Below are 13,413 nucleotides of genomic sequence, written 5' to 3'. Positions count from 1 at the left end.
CGATTTCGCTAATTCTCTTTGTGATACTTATGTAAATATAATTCTCACCTACAAACTTGTCAGCTGAACTTTTTGTCCGCTTAACTTTTGACTGCCTAATGTTGTGATGTTATTTCAAGAGAGCTTCTTCCTTCAAGAGAGTTGTCTTTAGTGGGTAATTCCCTAAAATTGGTAAGCTGAAAAAAAAAAACTTCACTGGAGGTTCTTTTATTGCAGGCTATATTAATAGGAGATTCTGTTGCTGAAATTTCTTCAGGAGTTTTTTTTCCCTCCACCTCTGATCATCTTTTTGTTCAAAATCCCCCTAGTAATGGTCTCTTGGTATCATCTTTTTATTGATGTTTCCTTCATTTTTTCTGTTAAAACTGTATGAAATCTGCCCTCCTTTAGATGAAACATTCTCATCACTCTCTCATAAGTTCTTTGCCATTTAAATCATATCTTTTACAAATATGGTAAGATTTTTTTCACCAACTTTGTCTTTGTCTTATGTTAAAATAGATTGCATATTTCCATAGATGGCACCATGGCATAGCTTTCCTGGAGTCTTTGTTCTAACACTTGAATAACATTTATTTGATAAATATTTGTACTGCATTTTGTCTTTGTATGTCAAAATTCATAGGACCCTATTCTGAGTTGCCGCAGAACTGTCATGTCTGCTTAGATTTTGTGGGGGTAGGGAAGGGAACAAAGGTGGCTTCAGGGCTGGTCCCTGTCATGAAGTAGAGAAACCCTCGGGCTTTTCTCTTTGGTACTGGCTACTTATAGCTTTAATGGGCAATTTAATTAGCTGTGGATTACCTGTGCAAAACGTTACTTTCTGTCTAATTCACAAAATCAATGATTTACAGAAAACAATAGTTAAGTCCCTTCCTTTCTTGAGGTAAAATCTATGCTCACAAACCAGTGTCAGAAATTGTGTCTGAAATTCAGAGAAATTTCAATATATTGAACAGAACAAAATTTTAGAAAGAGTAATTTTTTTAACTGATTGGGGAGACGTTAGATATTCAACTTCCTAAACTGCCTCTACCTCCAAGAAGAACCTTTTGTCTGAAGGCCTGTTTTGGTATCCAGAATCTCTCAATTTACACCTGAGAGCATAGCTTTTGAGAGGATCCTACTAAATTGAAATAAGCAGTACAGAAATAAATTTCATTTTTTCTTTTACTCAAAATACAAACACAAAAATTCCTCTATCACTTCATTTGTCAGACATATTTGTTGTTTTATAGGAAAAGCATATACAACCTCAAGAAACCCAATCACCAAAGGCAAGCCCAACCTTCATGTATATTCTGACATCTCCTTTAGATGGAAGGTGCTTCAATCAATAGTCTCTTTCCTGTGGGTTCCTGTGGATTGTTCTTAGGGCTTTTTCTCCTAAAATCCACCCCTCCGTTGTTCCATCTTTTTTTATTACTGCATTATTCTGTCTCAATCAGTGGAGAAGTTATTCAGAAGAATGAAAAAAATTCTTTCTTCCTAATTTTCTTTTCTAGTAATGTCTTCACTAATGTTTGAGTCCTGTCTCTCATGAGGGTTGAATTTTCAATTATATTGTTGTTTTTTAAATTGCTGCAGCTTTGGAATAAATCTTTTTTCAGGCTGTCAGGTCAGGTAGGCAGGACCAACATCCCAGTGTTTCCTTAAAAGTCCTTGCACTTCCTCCAGTCTATAAAACAAGACTGTCCAAGCCATCTGGAAGGAGTAGTAGAGACATTATTAGAAAGCCAAATAGCAAGATATGTTAAAATTGATTTTTTTCTTATCTTGTTTTAGGCAGCTAAGACCCAAGAGTAAAAATCTATCTTAATTATATATATATATATATATATATATATCTTCAGAGGAGCAAAATTATGGGCTTTTAATTATCCTTTTTTGTAATATTTACTTCAATAGATCCATATACATAAGCTGGAACCATATTGTAATAAAGTATTCTGTGAGGTCACTATCCCTTATAAAAAGAAAATGAAAGGCCTCTTGAACATATATCTTCTTTATGTACTGCAGTAACCGAGGAAATATATTGACCATAAGTTAATATCATATGCTTATCTCAATAGAGATACAAGTGGTTCCTTGCTGACATGGCATGGAAGTTTAGCTAGGAGAAGCTCTGAGAAAGCTAGTCAGAGGGAGAAATTTTAGAAAAGTAGATCAATAAGAACATAAGAATGGTCATACTGCTTAGACCAATGGTTCATCTAGCCCAGTATTCTGCTTCCAGCAGTGGCCAGTGTCAGATGCTTCAGAGGGAATTAACATAACAGGGCAATTATCAACTGATCTATCCCCTGTCATCCAGTCCCAGCTTCTGGCACTTAGAGGTTTAGGGATAGAACATGGCTCTAAGCTTGCATTCATGGCCATCTTGTCTAAATAGCCATTGCTGGACCTATCCTCCATGAAGTTATCTTATTTTATTTTTAACCCAATTACAATTTTGGCCTTCACAACATCCCTTGGGAAGGCAACAAGTTCCATAGGTTGATGGTGTGTTGTTTGCAGAAGGACTTCCTTATGCTTGTTTTAACCCTGCTGCCTATTAATTTCCATGGGTAATGTCTGGTTCTGATATTATGCAAAGCGGTAAATAACATTTCTTTATTCACATGCTCCACACCATTTGTGATATTATAGACCTCTATCATATATCCCTCCTTAGTTGTCTCTTTCTAAGCTGAACAGTACCAGTCTTTTTAATCGTTCCTCATATGGAAGCTATTCTCTACCCTAGATAATTTTGTTGCCGTTCCCTGTACTTTTTCCAATTCTAATGTGTCTTTTTTGAGATGGAGTGATGCACTGCATGCAGTATTCAGGGTGTGGGTGAACCATAGATTTACATAGTGACATTATGACATTGTTGTTTCTTATTATTTATCCCTTTCTTAACGATTCCTAACATTATGTTAGGTTTTTTGACTGATGTGGCATATGTTGAGCAGATGTTTTCGGAGAACTACCCACAATGATGCAACATCTCTTTCTTGAGTGGTAAAGCTGACTTAGACCTTCTCATTTTGTATGTATAGTTGGGATTATGTTTTCCAATGTGCATTACTTTGCACTGATCAACGTTGAATTTCATTTGTCAAATTCTTGCTCAGTCACTCAATTTTGTGAGATCCCTTTGTAACTATTCACAGTCCACTTTGCCCTTAACTATCTTCAGTAATTTTGTATCATCAGCAAACTTGGCTTCCTCACTGTTTACTCCCTTTTCAGGATCATTTCTGAATATGTTGAACAATATTGATCCTTGGAGGACCCTGCTATTTACCTCTCCCCACTGCGAAAACTGACCATTTATTCTCACTTATCCTTTGTTTCCTGTCTTTTAACCAGTTACTGATCCATGAAAGGACCTTCCCGGTATCTCATAACTGCTTACTTTGCTTAAGAGCTTTTTTACATGGGTCCTTGTCAAAGGCTTTCTGAAAGTCCAAGTATACTATCTCAACTGGACCTCCTTGTCCACATGCTTGTTGACACCCTCAGAGAATTCTAATAGATTGGCGAGGCATGATTTCCCTTTAGAAAAGTCACAATGACTTTCCCCCAATATATCATGTTCATCTTTGTGTCTGATAATTCTGTTCTTGACTAGAGTTTCAGCCAGTTTGCCTGGTACTGGAGATAGGCTTTCTGGCCTGTAATTGCCAGGGTCACCTCTGGAGACTTTTGAAAAAATATTGAATGAATCAGTGAAAGTGACACATTCATAGCTAATATTTTTTTGTTGCCTTGTGTGTATGAACTACTATAGATAAAGTAAATTAGCTTACTTTGGTGAGTGTCTGTTTTCTATATATTACTTGCAGGATGAAAATAATACCCTCTGCAATGCCAAATATAAAAAATAATAATCAAGTTAATAAATACTGCATTTTATAAAATGAGCCATTGAAGGAAAATCTAGAAATGTAATATGTTGCATCTAACTTTCTGCCTAAAACTGTTTTTTGTGTTATACACTAAATAGATAAAGAATCAGAATATCAGTTATGTTGTCTTAGTGATTGGGAACACAATAGTAAGAAATAATTACTCCAGTTTCTGCCAGTGTCACTTTTATTTATTGGAATCGGTAGTGTACAATTTATCTTTTCTTGACAGCATTAAAGGTATTCCTTAGCTGGCTATTAATTTAATTTGCTTTTGTTTCTTCCTCATATTTTTCATGTAGGATGAAAGAGCACGGTACAGTAGCTTGTTTAAAAAAATGTATTTTGATGCAGAAGGTTTTTCTAAACATTTTCAGATATGAAAACAATCAATCAGTTAACATTGAAAAAAAAGAATTCATTCATTAATGCAAATGGATATCTACATTTATAACATATGAACTCAGATACCGTTTAATAATAAGTATAATTAGAAAAAAAGGTGAGCTTACTCTGCCTTCAGTGTCAGTTGTTGACTTTCACTTGACTACTGGTTGCATAAAAGGTCCCAATTTTTAAAATATTGGCTGGCAGTATTGTATTGAAAATATATTAATGGATTTAACAGTTCACGGGTGTTCTGTATCATATAAGTTTAATATCTGCAGATGATATTTGCTTATTCTTCCATGGTTTTACTTTACTTTATTTTCTTTAAACTGATAATGAAATGTTTAATGGATTGATTTTTATAAGTCCTCCATAGATTTCAATGGAAATTGTGAGTGCACAGCGAATCTTAAAATCAGGTTATAAGTAAACAATGGGAAGAGGAAGGGACTTAACTGAAGTTTCCTGTTGTTGTGGATGTTATGAGTTAGATGGAAAGTTAGATAAATCCATTCTCTATTTTCCTTCCCTGGTGTATTGTTGCAGTTCCATCACCTCCAACGCCCATTGTACCATTTGTTTGCATCGAAGTGATAGGAAACTTTAAAATCTGGGACGGAGAATGTGTTTCCTGGAAAATATATATCTTATATATATATATATAAGCTTAAATATACTGCCAACAATTTTAGTTTGAAAGTTAGTAAGATAAGAGAGGAATGACTGTGTAGAGGGGGGAAGTTATCTTCTGTTTAACACACTATAGTGGGACACAAGAGATCTGGATTTCAAGCCCAGCTCCACCACAAACTTTGTGTGTGACCTAAGATACATCATTTAATCTCTCTGGATCTCAGTGTGTGACGCTGGAATAAAAAAAGTGGGAAATGGGAAGAGTTAAAATATCTGAACCACTGTGTTACTCAACAAGTACTATTTAGAAAAAAAATCCCTTTCTTTGATAGCAAGAAGTAATTTATTTTCTTTCTAATTGTCTTTATCAGATGTAGGTTCTGTGGAAGGACTTGCCTATCATAGAGCTTGGGATACTCTCTATTGGACCAGCTCTACTACATCATCTATCACAAGACATACAGTTGACCAGAAACGACAAGGGGCTTTCAACAGGGAGGCAGTAATAACAATGTCCGAAGATGATCATCCACATGTATTAGCTCTTGATGAATGCCAAAAGTATGTACCACATCTATATTACTGGTTTTTGAATGTTCAAAAGTGCTGAGCATCGAGCATCTCCCATTCGTGTAAGTGAAAACTGTGGTACTCAGCACTTTTGAAGATCAGGCAAATGCCTAAATATAGTTTCAGGAGCCAAATTTCATGCTTTTATTTTGAAAGCATTTCCAGAAATCCTAAAATGTCTCATTTAATCCAAATAATCTTTTAGATCATGCTCAAATATTTTTGTACTATGTGTCACCAAAAACCCTTCAAGCTGATGTTTGAAAAAATAAGAAAACCTGCCTGAAATAGTTACAGTAGAACAGAAAGGATAAGTATTCTCCATTGAGCTGTTCGCTTCTGTAATATACAGTTCAAATTTCTTAAGTAAAAGCTGGAAATACAAATATTTTACAGTCTTAAAATAAAACCTCAGTTTCTTGTCTTACTAGTGTATGTGTCCATGCAAATGACCTAGTCAAAGGGCAAATGGGTGCCTAAATTTAGACTTGTAAAGGTAGAATTTTAAAAAATTGCTGTGTCTTAGGAGGACATGCACCATTGAGAGTCAAGTCTCTCTCTCTCTTTAATTGAACTTCTTTTATGGCACATTAGAACCTAAATAGCCAAACATGTAATTTCAGTCAGTAATGTAGCATAGATTCTGAAGTAACTTTATGTAAATTGGGAGGTATGTTCTTTTTGTGAAATATGCATCATCCACTAAAGTCTGTGTAAGCAGACCCCATTTGCAGTATTTCTGCATCTACTCTCCATGTAGCATGTCTCTCACAGCCTCACTACAGGGTATAAGTAACCTGGGGAGGGCCTTGTATAGATGGATTTTCCCTGGTTTAGAAAAAAACAGGTGACAGAATTGAGGATAAAAACTCAAAAGATTTGTGGGAAGACAAAGTCCATGCTTGCATTTGAGTCAAGGATCTGCTATAATTTGAAAATTATTGACTGTCATACTTGTTATCCTTTGTTAGAAATAATTGATTCTCATAACTTGGAGAAAGGTGCACTACTTAAAATATTAGACCAAAAGAATGCCAGAGCACTCATTAAAACAGAATAAACTGCAATAATTGATTTTATTATAATTTAATTGGAAATACTATATAAACTATAACTATATTTGAAGGTACATGTTTTTCATATTCTTAACTTATAAGTGGAATTAACATAGGAAGTAAAATAAAGACAAGGTTAGCTTACAGCTTTTTATTATTATTTTGGTGTTAATACAGTTTAATGTTTTGGACTAACTGGAATGAGCAGCATCCAAGCATCATGAGAGCTACCCTTTCTGGGAAAAATGCACAGGTTATTATCAGTACTGATATCCTCACACCAAATGGACTTACCATTGATCACAGTGCAGAGAAACTCTACTTTTCAGATGGCAGCCTGGGAAAAATAGAGAGGTGTGAATATGATGGGTCACAGAGATATGTAAGTAAACAAACAAAAATATTGATATATGGAATATGTACTTTTTGGGTAGTTTCTCTAAAACAGCCAAAGTTTAGATTTACCAAATCAGGATCTTATGTATCTGCCTGTAGATTGATGAATCAGTAATTCTCCATTAGTTCTTATTCGTGAACAAAATGGCTAAATTGAATCATAGAAATATAGGACTGGAAGGGACCTCGATAAATCTAGTCCAGTCCCCTGTACTTTTAGGCAGGACTAAGTATCATCTAGACCATCTGTGACAGGTGTTTTTCTAATATGTTTTTAAAAACCTCCGATGACAGAGATTCCACAGTTCCCTAGATAATTTGTTCCCATGCTTAACTACCCTTCCAGTTCGGAAGATTTTCCTAACGTGTAACCTAAATCTCCTTTGCTGCAATTTAAGCCCATTACTTCTCATCATGTCCTCAGTGGTTAAGGAGAACAATTTATCACTCTCCTCTTTCTAACAACATTTTACATACTTGAAGACTGTTATCATGCCCCCACTTAGTCTTCTCTTCTCCAAACTAAACAAACCCAATTTTTCCAATCTTTCCTCATAGATCATGTTGTCTAGACATTTAGTCATTTTGATTGCTCTCCTCTAGACTCATCAGTGCTGAATAGAGAAGAAGAATTTTCTCATGTCTTGCTTACAACTCTCTGCTAATACATCCCAGAATGATGTCTGCTTTTTTTGCAACAGTATTACATTGTTGACTCATATTTAGTTTGTGATCCATTGTAGCCCCAGATCCTTTTCTGCAGTACTCCTTCCGAGGTAGTCCTTTCTCATTTTGTATTTGTGCTGTTGATTATTCCCTCCCTAACCCTAACCCTAATTCTAATCCTGTCCTCCAAAGTGCTTGAAACCCCTCCCAACTTGGTACCATCCACAGACTTTATAGGTGTACTCTCTGTGTCATTATCCAAATCATGTATGCATGGATTATTTTAAATTTAGGTTTTCATGTTTCAGATTCTATGTTTAAAAGGCATTATTTTTATATGTAAATACAATGAAACAAGCAAAATATGCCTCTGCTAAAGCACAATGCCTGATTTCCTAAAATACAGTGCTATATATCACTTCTCATTCTGATATGTCTATTATAAGTTACAGTTAGGTTATGTAGAAAGTTGACTGTAACTTGACTCATTTGGCTGCTGCATTAAGTTGTTTTGGGTTTTTTTAGAAATATTGAGGAAAAGTCCATTTAGCTGTTTTACATTTATTGGAGATTGAAAAAAAAAATCCCTTTTCATCTTTTATGGTATTTCTGACCCAGAGAGACTTCAGAAATGAGTGGGGTGGAGGTGGTGGTGGAGGTGGAGGGAGAGATAAAAGAAAGCATACCTCAAACTAACTGTCTGGAAATAGTCCTTACTGTGTAATAGACTGCAAGGTTTGCAGAAAATTTTAAATTAAAATATTATAAGTATTGAAATATCACATGGGTCTAGGTATCTGCTAATATTTTAACAGAGCCTGATGCTTGTTGTTACATCACAGTGCAAATGAGAAATGTAAATGTGTCATTAAAACACACAGCAGTCTTCCAAAAATGCAAATTATATTTCTATCTTTTTATGTTGCCTTCATGTGTTGCTTTTTCAGACATGCTGCCTCGTGAATCCAGTTTTGAAGACAAAAGCAGCAGCTAAACAATAACAATAAGAGTGGGAACTCTCTCCTCCCTGCCACCCACTCATTTGTTTCAATGAGCCATGTGCTCCAGTCCTAGTTTGGACCACTTGCAGACTAGCATAAATGGACAGCTGCATCTTTCCATTTCCTTAGAAAATAAGAAAAGATTTGAATGCAATCTCCCTGCAAAACAAACACCCTCTACCCCCCATAAAAATCCGCTTTTGTTATTGTAACATTTAACTTTACATATTTCAAAACTAAATGTTCATGGAAATGCAAAAGCTCTAAATTTCTCCTGGTAACATTAACTCAGCTACAATGCACACATATTTTTGTTTATTAATTAGACTATTTAGATATACAGTATATCTATCCTATACCAGAACTTGGCCCCCTTTCAGTTTTCCTTATGCTTCTCTGGAGGTGCAAAGTATCCAGAAAGTCTGCGGGTGGAGAGAGATGGAGAAGACTCACAGAACCTAGCATACTTGTGTCTGTGGCATCACTGTACCCAGTAATCCCTGGTTGTGGGTAGACATTGGATAACCAGCATTGAGCAGAGCATTGAGAGATGTACTCTACTTTACCTCAGGAACTTGCATTTCCCATCCCAAGTTGTGCTCAGCACAGCTAGGACACAGAGCAAGATTGGGGCTCCCATGTACATAATGTTACTGTGAAAACCTTATTTTTTGCATTTTCTAAAATCTTCTGTGTTTAAATATCTCACCCTAATGTTGTATTAATGTAGGGCTCAATTTTATTACTCTTTATTACTCTTTTCCTCCATGAGCACTGGCATTAGTTTCAGTGGAACTATTAGTTGAATCAGGAACAACTCAGCATGAATAAGAGTGGGTGACCTATCCATAGTTTATTTTTTTAGTTAGTTCTGTACCTTGTATATTATATACATTTTTTTTCTGGGATATTAAAGATGAGCCTAGCACCACCAGAAGTGCTTGAATTGGAAAGTAAGTGTTTGTGTACCCCTCAGAAGTTATGGTATGCTCCAGCTTTTTCCAGTTTACAGCTGGCAGAAGTAGTGAGGTGTAGAGGTTTGGTATAATCACCTCTACCCTCCTCCCCATTTCCAGCACTGCCCAACATTAATGTCATATGTTTCATATGACAGCATTTATTGTATAATTTTTAGCATTCATGAAAGTGCTACAGAACACTTTTTTTTATTTTACTGTTAAATCTCTATAGAAATACATTTTCTTTCTAAATGTTTAACTAGGGACAATCTGCAGTCTTAATTCAGTCAAAATTTCCTCTTTTGAATTTAATTTAAATTAAGGAAGTGTGACTAACTTTTGCTTGAAGTGAGAACAGCAAAGTAAACCTCAAACCACAAACAGGTCCACTTTCAGGTGGCTGAATCTGTTTGTTATTAGGCTGAATACCTGCTGGTTCAGGTTCCATTCTGATGTCTCTATGGATTGCCTGCTGAACTAGGCCACCATCTGTTTTAGCGTTCCCTTTATATGAACCACTCTGATGGAAGCTAAGTTTACATTTGCCCAGGAAATTATCTCCATCATCTGTGAATAGAGTACTGTGACTTGAGTTTCCCACCCCTGATTATTGAGATAAATTTCTCAGTGATGGAGACATTGGACTGGACTAATATGTGGTCACTTTTGATGTAACTTTGGACATTTTGAAGGCAGACTTGACTGTTTGAGCTATAGAAAGTTGGTGCTTTGTTTCTTTTCTTTTCTTGTTTTCCCTTTTTTTGTGGTTGCATGATATGATCCCACAATCTCCGATGCTGTTCTTTTCCCCAAGTGTGATCCCCATCCCTGAAGACTGGCATCCATCATGCACACCTTGGGATCTGGAGGATGAATATGCTCCTCAGACTCATTTGTTCTTTCAGCAACCTCAACTCCTGGCTTGACACTAGGATCCTAATCCTGAATTCAGTTTGGGATGGTTCTATAACTTTATCAGAAACCTCTGGAGATGCCTCATGTGGAATCTCACCTATTAAAATGTCTAAGCCCACTCCCAAGTGAGCTATCTGCCTTGTGGGAAGCAGGGAACTCTTCATTAGACTCACTGTAGGTTCAGCACCTCAAAATTGTGATCCTGCTTCATCTCTAGGATTTTAATCTTCATGACATTGTTCTGCTTCTGTGGTTTGGGATCTTACTAAAATTCATGCATGAACAGGTCCAGGTGCCTCCTCTGTGACCAGGGCTTGGCTATGACTACCACCAGCATCGTGGTAAAGACTAAGTGCTTAGACTAGGTGCTTATAGCCGTCTGAATGGCAGGGTTCTATAATGGATGTGGGACTTTCTGTATGGAAACCTTAGTAGATGACAGTGACAGAGTCATATGAAAATGTGAAGAGATGAATCTGCTATATCCACTGATGAAGGAAATCTCTGAGAAATAGGAGTGATACTGTTGAAGCTAAGCACAGCACAATTTCTTCTAATGAGGTTCTGTGAACATGCTTAGACATAGTTTTAGTTTTGAAAAGTGAAACATAGCTTTCCATTCCATATATCTTACTTGCTAATACTGAAAATTAACAAGCCTATTCATGTATTTAACATTTTCATCAAACTCAAAGTCATAATCTATTTTTATTACACTATTTTAAGAGAGTGTAGTCACAGTATAATACAAGTCCACACAGTTATTATTTTACTTATATAGATTAAAATATAATAAGTGGCTGGGATATTTTTATTTTATAGCATAATGTAAAACTGGGTTATGGATCTAACTTGGTATTTATATTGGTAAGGAATATCTTAATTGCTTAAAAAATCTAAATATGCTTTGTATTTATTAGGGTAACATATAATAGTATTTTAATTTTTGCTTTTATTTTATATCTCATTCCTATCACCAGATTGCAATGCAGAATCAGATGTAATTCCCAAATCAAGTCTGAATATTCTTTTGTGGGGTAGATAAGTATAAGGAAAGCGCTGAATGCCAATCTAGTGTTCATTCTTCACCCTTCACCCTGCATACTCACTGTGGAAACAAGCATTTCTAGTTGGGTTGCATACCAAGAAGAAGAGATAACTTAGGGATCACGGGCCCTCACCCAGAAAAAGGAAAGCATCAACTTTCTCAAATTCACAGTTTGTGCCATATGATTTCCCACAAGCTCAGACAACATATACTTTTGGTTCATTAAGCAATACTATTGGGTGAGTCTGAACAAGAACATGAAAATTAACACCAGTGGCCAGTTTGCTGTCTCTGACAGTGACTAGTACTAGCCACTCTGGAGGAGGTTCCTGGAATCCTGTAGCAGGCAATTAGGCAATAATCTGCCCACAGAAAAATTTTCCTCCTAAACCTTATTGGTTAGAGGTTGAGTTATGATCTGAAGCATGAATTCAAATCCTTTCCACAATCAGGAAGTAACCAGAGGTTGAAACATCTCTTAGAAGTAATGGAATTAATGTCCCAGGCATTAGAGAATCTTGTGCACATGTAAAAAGATTTGTGAAATAGAAGAAGCAAAGAGCACTGAGGATCATCCTGCTAGTCCTTCACTCACCCAGCAGAGATAATTTTTGGACTTGATAGAAACAGCTAAGGAACCTCCACTGCACTTGCAGAATAGACTAGATCTCCTGAAAGAGGAACTCTTTATTCATCTGGACCTGGACCACATGCAGTTAGCCTGAGTATTCGAAGAGAAATGGAAATCATGAAGGGTTTTGTGTTAGCCTCACTGATTCACTTTTGATACCCAAACATAACTCTACCAGAAAATTATATTTATGCGGAGCACATCTGGCGATCCCAGTTACACTAAAGTTTATCCAGGATGATTTGGATGGAGTCTTACAACCAAGCACCATAGAAAGATAGGTACCGCCCTAGCAGTATTCTTTGTGTCCATACATTGTATTCCTCAACTGAGGATCTTTAGATGTCAAGGTCAATCATAATGGCTAAATTAGACAAGCCCGCAGACTGCTTTTCTAGTTGTCATTCCCTTCGAAATGCAGGGATTCAGAATTAGCACTTCTGTCTATATGAGAATCTGCTGCACTTCTTTTGAGGAAAATGTTGTCCTTAAAACTCCGGAAACATTTTTGCCCAAAGTGTGTGTGTGTGTGTGTTTGTTTTTGTTTTGTTTTTTGTTCTGTTTCATGCTTTTGAGGAGATAGCTCTCTTGTCCTTGTCTCGGTCATCAGCAGTCATTGGAAAGGTTGTGGCATAAATAGATGTTTGTAGCTCTCTAGAGCGAAATCTCCAGCATGTAGTGGACACCTGCCTATCGTATTCTGTTAGTCTCATTCCATCCAAAATGCCAGGGCTACAGAGCCTCAAAGTTGCTGCAAACAAGATGTTAAAATCTTGCTACAGATGGCACACCAAATATCAAGAAAATGTTCCCAGAGGGAATCTGGGCTCCCTCTACAAGGTCCCTAGTGGCTTTGTGAGTTGTGCTTGAGCCTCATTTGAGAAAATTTGCAGAGCAGCATCGTGATCCTCATACAGTACATTTATCAAACTCTACAGAGTATGTTTCCATTCCACTGCAGAGGCATCCTTAGGTAAGAAGGTACTGGATGAGGTAGTCCAAAAATAAATTTCTGAAAGGATACATTTTGTGTTTTATTTTTTTTCTTCTTCCCTCCCTATCTGATTACATTGCTCACTACTTCCAATGTGCCTCAGAACTGTGGGAGATGCAGGGCTGCAGAGTGAAATATTTATTAGGTAATTTCCCTTCTGCTAACAGTGTCTCCAACAAGTCTGCTACCCCAGGATGATGTTATTAAGCATGGGAAATTTATTTTGTTTTTATTCCTCAGTCAGTAATTGAGGTGG

The 13,413-nt window shown here is 36.4% G+C and overlaps 1 protein-coding gene across 7 annotated transcripts in view; it reads left to right on the top strand.

Annotated features, from left to right (window-relative positions):
* Positions 1-13,413, top strand: part of LRP1B (LDL receptor related protein 1B) — a 1,334,345-nt gene that overhangs the window by 993,271 nt on the left and 327,661 nt on the right. For all 7 annotated transcript variants that reach the window (XM_075117809.1, XM_075117811.1, XM_075117812.1 and 4 more), the window contains 2 exons: positions 5,294-5,483; positions 6,725-6,929. In XM_075117809.1, coding sequence (XP_074973910.1) covers positions 5,294-5,483; positions 6,725-6,929 — 395 coding nt within the window. The remainder of the gene's footprint in view (positions 1-5,293; positions 5,484-6,724; positions 6,930-13,413) is intronic.

This window comes from Caretta caretta, chromosome 11, assembly GCF_965140235.1.
Source record: "Caretta caretta isolate rCarCar2 chromosome 11, rCarCar1.hap1, whole genome shotgun sequence".
NCBI classification, from domain to species: domain Eukaryota; kingdom Metazoa; phylum Chordata; order Testudines; family Cheloniidae; genus Caretta; species Caretta caretta.
The sequence above is the reverse complement of the archived record's forward strand: the minus strand, read 5'-3'. Positions and strand labels throughout refer to the sequence as shown.